The sequence below is a fragment of the Cetorhinus maximus genome, chromosome 8 (assembly GCF_964194155.1).
Source record: "Cetorhinus maximus chromosome 8, sCetMax3.hap1.1, whole genome shotgun sequence".
Classification (NCBI taxonomy): Eukaryota; Metazoa; Chordata; class Chondrichthyes; order Lamniformes; family Cetorhinidae; genus Cetorhinus; species Cetorhinus maximus.
This window is the reverse complement of record NC_135886.1, coordinates 74,711,253-74,723,879: the sequence shown is the minus strand read 5'-3', so window position 1 is coordinate 74,723,879 and position 12,627 is coordinate 74,711,253. Positions and strand designations below refer to the sequence as shown.

Below are 12,627 nucleotides of genomic sequence, written 5' to 3'. Positions count from 1 at the left end.
AGTTACATTTGCCAACGCAAAAATGACCCATTTACCTAATTTCTCTGCTTCCTATTAGCTAATCAATCCTCTATCCATGCTAACATGTTACGACCTAGACCATGAGCTCTTATTTTGTGTAGTAACTTTTGTTATGGCACCTTATCAAATGCCTTTTTCAAATTCAAGTCCACCACATTTACAGGTTCCCTTTTATCTGTGTTGCTTGTTACTTCCTCAAAGAATTAAAATAAATTAGTCAAACACAATTTCCCTGTCACAAAATCAGAAGAATATCTCATCAGTAAGAGGAGTGGAAATGGCACAACAGGGAGAAGAGTGTGTCCCTAGATTCTCTCGTGCAGCACCAGAGGCCTTGGTGCAGGAAGTGGATGGGAGGAGTGAGTCTTCTTCCCTCAGGGAATCTGTAGACATTGTGAAGACAGAGGGAGCAGATAACCATCACAAATTAGTGCCAGCAGATAACCATCACAAATCACCATCAGCAGATAACCATCACAAATCACCACCAGCAGATAACCATCACAAATCAGTGCCAGCAGATAACCATCACAAATCAGTGCCAGCAGATAACCATCACAAATCAGTGCCAGCAGATAACCATCACAAATCAGTGCCAGCAGTTAACCATCACAAATCAGTGCCAGCAGATAACCATCACAAATCAGTGCCAGCAGATAACCGTCACAAATCAGTGCCAGCAGATAACCATCACAAATCAGTGCCAGCAGATAACCATCACAAATCACCACCAGCAGATAACCATCACAAATCACCACCAGCAGATAACCATCACAAATCACCACCAGCAGATAACCATCACAAATCAGTGCCAGCAGATAACCGTCACAAAACAGTGGCAGCAGATAACCGTCACAAAACAGTGCCAGCAGATAACCGTCACAAAACAGTGCCAGCAGATAACCGTCACAAATCAGTGCCAGCAGATAACCATCACAAAACAGTGCCAGCAGATAACCGTCACAAAACAGTGCCAGCAGATAACCATCACAAATCAGTGCCAGCAGAGAACCATCACAAATCAGTGCCAGCAGAGAACCATCACAAATCAGTGCCAGCAGATAACCGTCACAAAACAGTGCCAGCAGATAACCATCACAAATCAGTGCCAGCAGATAATCATCACAAATCAGTGTCAGCAGTCTAGCTTCGAGGACCTGGATGCAGAGAGGTTCAAGGGCTTCATATGAGTGGTCAATGTCAGTGAATGTATTTTCACATGATATATCCTTACAAATTAACCAGTAACCTCATGCACATTTCCATTCACCACAGTTGCAGGATTTTGACCAAGCAACAGTGAAGGAATGACGATATACTTCCAAATCAGGATGGTGTGTGACTTGGAGGGGAAGTTGCAGGTGGTGGTGTTCCCATATGTCTGCTGGTGCTGTTGTTGTCTGGCATACTGACCTCTACCTTTCAGAGACTGAGTGCCAACTCTCAGACACTTCTTCCCACCACCCCCTGGACCATGGCCCCATGACCGAATTTTAAGCCATTGTTTTGAGGTCACTGACCTCATTCCCTCTGGAGTTCTTTCCTCCACAGCTTCCAACCTCATAGTCTCCCAACCCTGCACAGTCTGCTTATACCTCCTTCCCAAAATCCACAAACAGGACTGTCCTGGTAGATCCATCGTGTCAGCCTGTTCCTGCCCCATGGAACTCATTTCTTCCTATCTTGACTCCATTCTCTCTCCCTTTACCCAGTCTCTTTCCACCTACATTCGTGATTCCTCTGATGCCCTACCTCATGTCAACAATTTTTGGTTTCCTGGCCCCAACTGCCTCCTCTTCGTTATGGATGTCCAATTCCTCTACACCTCCATCCCCCACCAGGATGGTCGGAGGGTTCTCTGTTTCTTCCTTGAACAGAGGCCTGAACAATCCCTATCCCCCAGCACTCTCCTCTACCTGGCTGAACTTGTTCTCTCACCAAACAATTTCTCCTTTAACTTACCTCACTTCCTCCAAATAAAAGGTGTGGGTATGGGTACCCGTATGAGCCCCAGTTACGCCTGTCGTTTTGTGGGGTACGTGGAACATTCCTTGTTCCAGTCCTACTCGAGCCCCCTCCAAAAACTCTTTTTCCGGTACATTGATGCCGCTTCATGCTCTCATCCGGACCTGGAAAAATTTATCGATTTTGCTTTCAATTTCCAACCCTCTCTCACCTTCACATGGTCCATCTCCCTCACTTCCCTTTCCTTCCTTGACCTCTCTGTCTTCATTTCTGGTGATAGACTGTCCACCAATATTTATCACAAGCCTACTGACTCCCACAGCTACCTCGACTACAGTTCCTCACACCCTGCTTCCCATTCTGCCAGTTCCTCCGTCTCTGTCATATCTGTTTCGATGATGCTACCTTCCAAAATGGCGCTTCTGACATGTCTTCCTTCTTCCTTAACCGAGGTTTCCCACCCACTGTGGTTGACAGGACCCTCAACTGTGCCCGACCCATCTCCCACGCCTCTGCTTCACCTCTTCCCCCCCCCCCCACCAGAACCATGGTAGGGTCCGCCTTGTCCTCACTTTCCACTCCACAAGCCGCCGCATTCAAAGGATCATCCTCCGCCATTTCCGCCAACTCCAGCATGATGCCACCACCAAACACATCTTCCTGTCACCACCCGCACCCCCCCTGCATCGCCCCCCACCCCCCTCCCCCCGCCGGCTCATGTCAGCATGCCACAGGGACCATTCTCTCCGTAACACCCTGGTCCACTACTCCATCGCCCCCAACTCCTCATCCCCTTTCTATGGCACCTTCTCATACAATCGCAGAAGGTGCAACACCTACCCCTTTGCCTCCTCTCTCCTCACCGTCTGTCAATTTGGTCTACTGAATTCGCTGCTCCCTATGCTATTTCCTCTACAATGTGCAATTGTACAAAATGCAGATTGGGTGACCACTTTGCAGAACACTTTCGCTCAGTCTGCATGACCCAGACTTTCCTGTCGCTTGCCATTTCAACACACCATCCTGCTCTCATGCCCAGATGTCTATCCTTGGTGTGTTGCAATGTTCTAGTGAAGCCCAACACAAACTAGAGGAACAGCACCTCATCTCCCGATTAGCCGGACTTAACATTGAGTGCAACAACTTCAGACCATAAACTCTCTCCCCCATTTTTACCCCTTTTAAAATCCAATTATTTTATTTTTACTTCTATTTATTTATTTATTTTCCCCCTGATCATCACCAACACCGCAGCCCAACCCGCCGCTGCTCCCTCCCCCGACCCCCATAGGGCCATCTGTCACTTGTTCTTATGTTTTGCTTTCACAGAGGACTGACCCTTGTTCTGCTATCTTACCTTTATGCCACTATCAGCAACTTCTTTAGTCTTTAATGTTACCATTACCACTCCCTTTGTCCTGTGTCCATGACATCTTTGTTAAATATCTCCTTAGCTCCCACCTATCCCTGACCTTCTATTTTGATCCACATGCACCACCTCCTCTTAAACAGTATAAAATCCATCTCATTTCTACTTCTCTTTAGCTCTGAAGAAGAGTCACCAGGACTTGAAACGTTAACTCTGTTTCTCGCTCCACACATGCTGCCAGACCTGCTGAGTTTTTCCAACATTTTCTGCTTTTATTTCCGATTTCCAGCGTCCACAGTATTTTGCTTTAGTCTGCAGCCCTTGTTTTTCTAGGTGGTAGAGGTTGTGGGTTTTCAGATGCTGTTGAAGGAATCTTGATGAGTTGCTGCTGTGCACCTTGTATATGGTACACACTGCTGCCACTGTGCACTGACCATGGAGGGAATGAATCTTTAAGGTGGTGGATGGGGTGCTGATCAAGCAGGCTGCTTGGTTTTGGATGGTGTCAAGCTTCTTGAGTGTTGTTGGAGCTACACGCCTCAGATTTTGTGGAGAGTATTCCATCACACTCCTTACTTGTGCCTTGTAGATGGTGGACAGGCTTTGGGGAATCAGGAAGTGAGTTATTCGCTGCAGAATTCCCAGCCTCTGACCAGTATTTATATGGCTGGTCCAGTTCAGTAACGGTAACACCCCAGGATGTTGATGTTGGGGTGGTTCAGTGACGGTAATACAGTTAAATGTCATGGGGAGATGGTTAAATTCTTTCTTGTTGGAGATGGTCATTGCCTGGAATTTGCGTGGCATGATTGTTACTTGTTACTTATCAGCACAAGCCTGAATGTTGTTCAGGTCTTATTGTGTATGGACATAAACTGCTTCAGTGTCTGAGGAGTTGTGAATGGAGCTGAACATTGTGCAATCATCAACGAACATCCCTACTTCTGACCTTATGATGGAAGGTAGGTCATTGATGAAGCAGCGGAAGATGATTGGGTCTGGGACACTACCCTGAGGAACTCTTGCAGCAATGGGGCTGAGATTATTGTCCTCCAACAACTACAACCATCATCCTTTGTGCTAGGTATGACTCTAACCAGTGAAGAGTTTCCCCCCGATTCCCACTGACTTCAAATTTGCTTAGAATCCTTTATGCTACACTCGGTCAAATACTGCCTTGATGTCACCCTTGCCTCACCTCTTGAGTTCAGCTCTTTTGTCCATGTTTGGACTAAGACTGTAATGAGATCAGGAGCCAAGTTGCTCTGGCAGAACACAAACTGAGCACCTGTGAGCAGGTTATTGGTGAGTAAGTGTTGCTTTAAGGCATTGTCATTGGCACCTTGCATCACTTTTCTGATGATTGAGAGTAGATTGATCGGATGGCATTAGGGTGGTAATTGGCCGGATTTGATACGCTCTGCTTTTTATGGACAGAACCTGGGCAATTTTCTGCACTGTCAGGAAGATGCTAGTTTTGTAGCTGTTTTGGAAGGGCTTGTTTTCAGTACCGCAACCAGGATGTTGTCAGGACTCATAGCCTTTGCTGTATCGAGTGCGTTTAGCTGTTTCTGCCTTAAGTGGAGTGAATCCAATTGACTGAGGACTGGTATCTGTAATTTTGGGGACATCGGGAGGAGGCTGAAATGGATCATGCACTCAGCACTTCTCCACTTATTTGCAGCCTCTGCTCCTTGTCCCTCACTAGTGCAGCCCAAGGCTGAGTGCAACTCAAGCACCCATGACTAGGATGAAGTGGTCTGACCAGAACCCTGCAGTCACAACCATGGCTTTCTTCATGTGCAGTACCACTCCCTCTCGACTTCACCAACACCTCAAATCAAGTACTTCCACAAACTCAAACAGAGCCGACTTGCTTTCAAGTTGCTGATAATTGCTTTAAATAGAGCTGGTGCTGGGGTTCCTTCCTACAGTCAGCTGTGTGTGTTTGAGATGACACCTAAATCACTGAGTTCAGAATTGGCAGCACTGGCATCAAATCAGCGTTACACATTGACTGATGTCACAACTTGCCTACTCTGTATGCTTCTGGTGTGCGCTCCCAATGCCTGCACTCACACTCTCGGCAAGTCTTTCGATGCGGGCTAAACCAGGTGTGTAGCTTTGAACCAAATCAACCGCAACCAATTGACATTCTTCCATTTTCCAAAAAAATCTTCATTTTAAATTTCAAATAATATATCTAACTCCATGTTTATTCATCCTAGTTTAACTTAATGATTTATTAACTAAAAAGAGAGAAAAAAATAATCATTAAAAAGGAATATCTCTCACATGCAGTTTCATCCAGCGCAGAGATTAACACTGCTGTTGGTTTGTAAGGGTTATTTTTCATCTGTGTACGGATTTCTTTGACCTTCATCATCCATGTTCTACCTGCAACACAATATACAGATGATAAAAACTGCCACATCTGACAGAGTAAATGTATTGGAGCTTCTTTAAGATTAATTCTTAAATGGAAAAGAAACAATTGTTCTTCAGCAGGGCTTCATCTTAGGTATAGATTTTTTCCCCACATGACCACAAAGTAAACAAATATGAGGGAGGCCATTTGGGCCATCTAAGCATAGCAGATAGGTAGAAAAGATAACTGGCAAGTTCTTGTAAGTGTCTCTCAAAGATCATTCCAATATTCCATATGTTGATTGCCCTTTCTGCGAAGATATTTTCCTGACATCAGCCCTAATTTGATCCTCACCAGTTTCATTTTCCGCTCTTTTGTTCTGTTCTCGTGGTTTACCCTGAGTATTATTCCAGGTTTACCCAGTTAAGTGAAGGCATTTTGGTTGTGCAATGTTATTATCAACAGCTCCCAAATTAGATACGAAGTAAAGATTTATGTGCCCTGCGCCTTTCCTGTAAGATTTAATGGGCACAAAGTACTCTGGTTGCTATATGCAGTGAAATTGTAAATAGAGTGAAAAAAATGATTTTTCCACACATAATGACCAAGATAATCCCTTTCACTTGTTACCTTACATTTACTTCTAAAAGGGCTTCTCTCAGTTGCCTTCTTTCAAACCTCAGTTTCTTCAGGACTAAAACTGCCTCTAGGACCTGAATTTTTCTTGAGTCTCCCAATAAGAAAGCTAGTCTAAATGCAAGTATTGTGGTCTGATTTGACATTTTGCCACAGGCAGTTGCTATGAGGAAACTGTCCAAATACAAAAAGCTACAGTATCACAAACTGTTTGAAAACAACAACTTAGATTTATATATAACTTTAATATAATAATTCTTCTGAAGCATTTTGGAATTTTTTTCTGATGTTAAAAATCAATTGTTGTTGTGACATAATCCCTGCAAAATAATGTCAAGATCCCTTCCATTGCCAATTTTGATCGATTAACACCCTTTATTGTGAATAGCCCTCAATCCTGAGTCAGCTATGTGATTTTATGTGAGGTGTCAGGTGCTAATCCTGAACTGTGAAAATGAACCAATTCGTAAATTCATTAATTATAGGAAAATTAAAAGTTGAGTTCAAGAAGTTCAGGTCACTTTGAAGTTTTACCCTCCACTGCTTGCACTGGAATTTGCAAGATGTAGTGGGATGTTCTGCATAATTAAGGTTCTCTCTGGTTGGTGTGAAAATTGGCCCATTTTAAAAAAAGGAGTTAAATTTTCCCCCAAAAATGGCAAGAACTTTCAACAGAAGTTCAATTTACATCATCTTTTTCATTTAAGCTTAAGAAAAATAATTTACCAAGGAACTCATCTGGAACTTTGATAATATCGTCTGTAGGGGCTGGTGGGCGCTCCGCAGCCCAGATAATATCCACCAAGTTGTTTTCTTTTGCAACAAATTGTCGATTGCCTCGAAGCAAAGGTTTTTGATAATTTTCCCACTCCGCTATTTAAAAAAAAAGCACAGCAGAGATTTATCCACTGACGTGGTGTTTATCTAGAGTAGCCATATCCTTAAATGTTTGATAGCGCCTTGCCAAGATTCTTCATACATTCAGTTACTATTACAGTACAGTGATTGTTACATAGGCAAACATAGCAGCCATTCTGTGTCAGCAGCATGCCACAACAAAGGAGAACAGGCACATAATCGGTTTCTTGTGGTCTTTGGTAAGGTTAGAATGTTGGACAGGACACCAGGAATGCTCCCTGCTCTTTGAACAGTCTCATGAGATATTAAATAGCCATCTAAACCAACATTTGGAATCTCATTTTAATATCTAATTTGAAGCAAAACATAATCCACAAGAAGAAAATTCCTCATCCTAACTGAAGTTTTAAGACAATGACAATTAAAGGTCTGCATCATAATGTCCAAACATTCAAATTTGGTGTTATACCTTAAATTTCCATTTTGCCACATATGAATATATTAGTGACCTTACTTCCATTCCATTAATAAACTTTTCTCCATTTATAATATCACAGAACACTGTCATACTTCTACTCTAATAGGGTCAACTCATGGGTATTTTATGTGAAAGAAACATAATTTTCCCCTATTTTTTTCCTCCTTTCTTGAAGAGGTTAGTGTTTACTGAAATATAGTCCCCAAGATAACAGTTGTTATTTGCTCCTTTAAGTGATCAATCTTCATGTGAAACCAGACCAAAACTGTCAACAATCCAGTCAACTGCGGAGCACATCACAGCTAAGTTTCATCCTTAGTCTACTCTAGATTCAGATAATATCACCACCTTCAACACCTCTTTGTCCTTTTGTCTGTGACATCTTTTGGTTATCTCCACCTATCACTGGCCCTCTATCCAGCTCTACTTGTCCCACCCTCCCCTTAAACCAGCTTATATTTCACCTCTCTTCTATTTTTACTTAGTTCTGTTGAAGGGTCATTTGGACTCGAAACGTTAACTGTGTCCCTCTCCGCAGATGCTGCTAGACCTGCTGAGTTTTTCCAGGTATTTTTGTTTTTGTTTTGGATTTCCAGCATCCGCAGTTTTTTGCTTTTATCTTAGTGTTTAATTGACTGCCACTTCTCTTCAAGGAATGCTTACCTTGAAGAAGTACTGCTCTTCTCTCCGACAGGATTTTCGTATCTCTCTTTTGCCTGTTCACCTTTATTGCTTTCCATTTCTCTCCTGGTGTTTGACAAGGTGTTTACTAAATTCCGCTTTCACAGCCATATTTCCTTCCTCAGTGACTGTCTCCGTCTCCGACTTACCTCACGTGGATTTCAACTGAAGTTCCATCCCTCATGTTTCGAACCCACCCAGGATTACAGGTATCTCCGGGACATACAACACTCCTCGGACTGCTGTTCTCATCGCATTCTGAGATCCATACTCAGTGCCATGTGCCGCCATATGAACACACTCGACCTCTCCCTCCAGCAGCACCGCCGCACCCTTTCTTGAAGCTGCGCGTGCCCCCAGTTTCATTTTATTCTTTGTCTCATCCGATGCCTCAACAATACACTTTGTCTCTTTCTTTCAGGTGCAAAGGAACGCAAGCTCCAACAACTTATTGACACCAACACCCATCCAGGACACTCCACCCCTGCCTGTCCCTCTGTCCCCATCCCATCTTCCAATCCCAGCCCCAGCCGTGTATTCACCATAACCCCTGACCTTCCCCTCTCCGACGCTGAACGTTCAGTGCTCAGCAAAAGACTTAGTTTCATACCCTTACGCCCTCATCTCAATGAATTTTGGGCTCAGCACGATGCTGAACTCTTCTTCCGCCGCCTTCGTCTCCGTGCTCACTTCTTTGGGCAGGCATCCTCTCCCCGTTCAACGGATCCTTTTACCCACCTCCAATATTCTCCCTCCACCTGGACCCCTCCCTCTGGATTCTTACCTTCTCTTGATCTTTTCATTGAGAACTGTCGGCGTGACATTAGTCATCTCAATTTCTCTGCTCCTATCACCCACTCTAACCCGTCTCTCTCTGAACTTGCTGCACTCCGTTCTCTCAGGTCTAACATTGTCACATTGTCATCAAACCCGCTGACAAGGGTGGTGCTGTTGTTGTCTGGCGCATTGACCTCTACTTCGCAGAGGCTGAGTGTCAACTCGCAGACACTTCTTCCTACCTCTCCTTGGACCATGACCCCACCATTGAACATCAAGCCATTGTTTCCAGGACTGTTACTGACCTCATCTCCACTGAAGATCTTCCTTCCACAGCTTCCAACCTGATAGTCTCCCAACCTCGAACGGCCCGCTTCTACCTCCTACCCAAAATCCACAAACAGGACTGTCCTGGCAGACCGATCGTGTCAGCCTGTTCCTGCCCAACGGAACTCATTTCTTGCTATCTTGACTCCATTCTCTCTCCCCTTGTCCAGTCCCTTCCCACCTACATCCGTGATTCCTCTGACATCCTACATCATATCAACAATTTCCAGTTCCCTGGCCCCAACCGCCTCCTCTTCACCATGGACGTCCAATCCCTCTACACCTCCATCCCCCACCGGGATGGTCTGATGGCTCTCCGCTTCTTCCTCGAACAGAGGCCCGAACAATCCCCATCCACCACTACTCTCCTCCGTCTGGTTGAACTTGTTCTCACACTGAACAATTTCTCCTTAAACTCCTCTCACTTCCTCCAATTAAAAGGTGTGGCTATGGGTACCCACATGGGCCCCAGCTATGCCTGTCTCTTTATGGGGTATGTGGAACATTCCTTGTTCCAGTCCTACTCCGGCCCCCTCCCACAACTCTTTCTCCGGTACAGTGATGATTACTTCGGTGCTGCTTCATGCTCTCGTCTGGACCTGGAAAAATTTATTAATTTTGCTTCCAATCTCCACCCCTCCATCATTTTCACATGGTCCATCTCTGACACTTCCCTTCCCTTCCTTGACCTCTCTGTCTCAATTTCTGGTGATAGACTGTCCACCAATATCCATTACAAGCCTACTGACTCCCACAGCTACCTTGACTACAGCTCCTCACACGCCGCTTCCTGTAAGGACTCCATCCCATTCTCTTAGTTCCTTCGCCTCCGTCGCATCTGTTCTGATGATGCCACTTTCAAAAACAGTTCCTCTGACATGTCTTCCTTCTTCCTTAACCGAGGTTTTCCACCCACGGTGGTTGACAGGGCCCTCAACTGTGTCCGGCCCATCTCCCACGCATCCGCCCTCACACCTTCCTCTCCCTCCCAGAAACATGATAGGGTCCCCCTTGTCCTCACTTATCACCCCACCAGCCTCCACATTCAACGGATCATCCTCCACCATTTCCGCCAACTCCAGCATGATGCCACCACCAAACACATCTTCCCTTCACCCCCCCGGCGGCATTCCGCAGGGATCGTTCCCTCCGGAACACCCTGGTCCACTCCTCCATCACCCCCTACACCTCAACCCCCTCCCACGGCGCCTTCCCATGCCCCTTTACTTCCCCTCTCCTCACCGTCCAAGGGCCCAAACACTCCTTTCAAGTGAAGCAGCATTTCACTTGCACTTCCCTCAATTTAGTCTACTGCATTCGTTGCTCCCAATGCGATTTCCTCTACATTGGAGAGACCAAACGCAGCCTGGGTGACCGCTTTGCAGAACACCTTCGGTCTGTCCGCAAGCATTACCCAGACCTCCCTGTCTCTGGCCATTTCAACACTCCACCCTGCTCTCATGCCCACATGTCCGTCCTTGGCCTGCTGCAATGTTCCAGTGAAGCTCAATGCAAACTGGAGGAATAGCACCTCATCTTCCGACTAGGCACTTTACAGCCTTCCGGACTGAATATTGAGTTCAACAATTTTAGATCATGAACTCTCTCCTCCATCCCCACCCCCTTTCCGATTCCCCCCCCTTTTTTTCCAATAATTTATATAGATTTTTCTTTTCCCACCTATTTCCATTATTTTTAAATGTATTTCCATGCATTGTTTTATCTCTACCTTTTAGCCTTTTTCGATTCCTTCACCCACCCCACCCCCACTACGGCTATCTGTACCTTGCTTGTCCTGCTTTCTACCCTTAATTAGCACATTCTTTAGATAATATCACCACCTTCAACACCTCTTTGCCCTTTTGTCTGTGACATCTTTTGGTTATCTCCACCTACCACTGGCCCTCTATCCAGCTCTACTTGTCCCACCATCCCCTTAAACCAGCTTATATTTCACCTATTTAGTTAGTTCTGTTGAAGCGTCATTCGGACTTGAAACGTTAACTGTATCCCTCTCCGCAGATGCTGCCAGACCTGCTGAGTTTTTCCAGGTATTTTTGTTTTTGTTTAAGTTTCATCCTTTCCTTGCTCAACATACATATTCACGGCACTTTCCAGCAGGATTACCGGATAGCTAATAGAGTGGGAATTCTGAATGACTTTTATCCCATGGATAATAATTAGACAAGTAGGGAGTTCTCTCAGTCACTCTTTTGACTTTGAGTTGGGGTTAATCATCCCTTGCTCCCTCATGTTCAATTCCTTAATGTGCCAGTTATTGATCTGTCTTTGTTATAATCTGATTCCAACATATCCAGAATGTCCTACTTTTTACTCTGGAATTCCTTAGCCTAATTTGGAGGACAGATTGGGAATCTTACTTCGCAGCTCTCCTCCATCATGTTTATTGACCATAAGCCCCTATCCACTTGCTCTCATGTCACCCCAATGTTTTACTCTCACTAATTCCCATTTGCTTACCCCATTTCCCTATCTGTTCCCACCTGTTCCATCCCTAACGCTACACTCCTTCACTCATCTAAATCCTTATTCATCTTCAGCATAGACTTTTTCCTCTAATTGCTCTCCCTGTTCTCCTTTTCCACCTTTATCAATCTGTTCCCCTTCCTCAGCAAGTCTGGCAGCATCTATGGAGAGAGAAACATTTTGAGTCCGATATGACTCTTCAGTTAACTCTGCAGATGCTGCCAGACCTGCTGAGTATTTCCAGAACTTCCTGCTTTTATTTCAGATTTTCAGCATCCACAATATTTTGCTTTGTTTTTTTACCCTTCCTCTCCTGACTTATCATCCCCCTTACTCCTCTGTCTCCTATTGCAGTGGAGCTTATTGAACAAAGAGTATTTGCACACAGGAACTGAGCTATGAAGCATGACTATTTCTTTCATAAACATGGACAAAATAGAAATGATGCAGGATGGAATTCCCATATCCAAATAGAATGTCAGCAGGGTTCATTCATGCACTCTTAAGTTTCAGCACTTCTATTAGATTATTATGTAATTTGTAGCGAGCGAAATGAATGGGTTTGAACTGGTGATGCAGTGTCTTAATAATGTTGGTACGCTGCTGGGACAATTCCTCATGCGTCAATAGTGCCACATGCAGGAATTTAAATGATACTGC

At 44.7% G+C, this 12,627-nt stretch overlaps 1 protein-coding gene across 2 annotated transcripts in view; it reads right to left on the bottom strand.

Moving 5' to 3' along the window:
- xpnpep2 (X-prolyl aminopeptidase (aminopeptidase P) 2, membrane-bound) overlaps positions 1-12,627 on the bottom strand; it is a 157,862-nt gene that overhangs the window by 67,457 nt on the left and 77,778 nt on the right. For both annotated transcript variants that reach the window (XM_078547058.1, XM_078547059.1), the window contains 2 exons: positions 7,086-7,232; positions 5,651-5,752 (listed from right to left, as the gene is read on the bottom strand). In XM_078547058.1, coding sequence (XP_078403184.1) covers positions 5,651-5,752; positions 7,086-7,232 — 249 coding nt within the window. The remainder of the gene's footprint in view (positions 1-5,650; positions 5,753-7,085; positions 7,233-12,627) is intronic.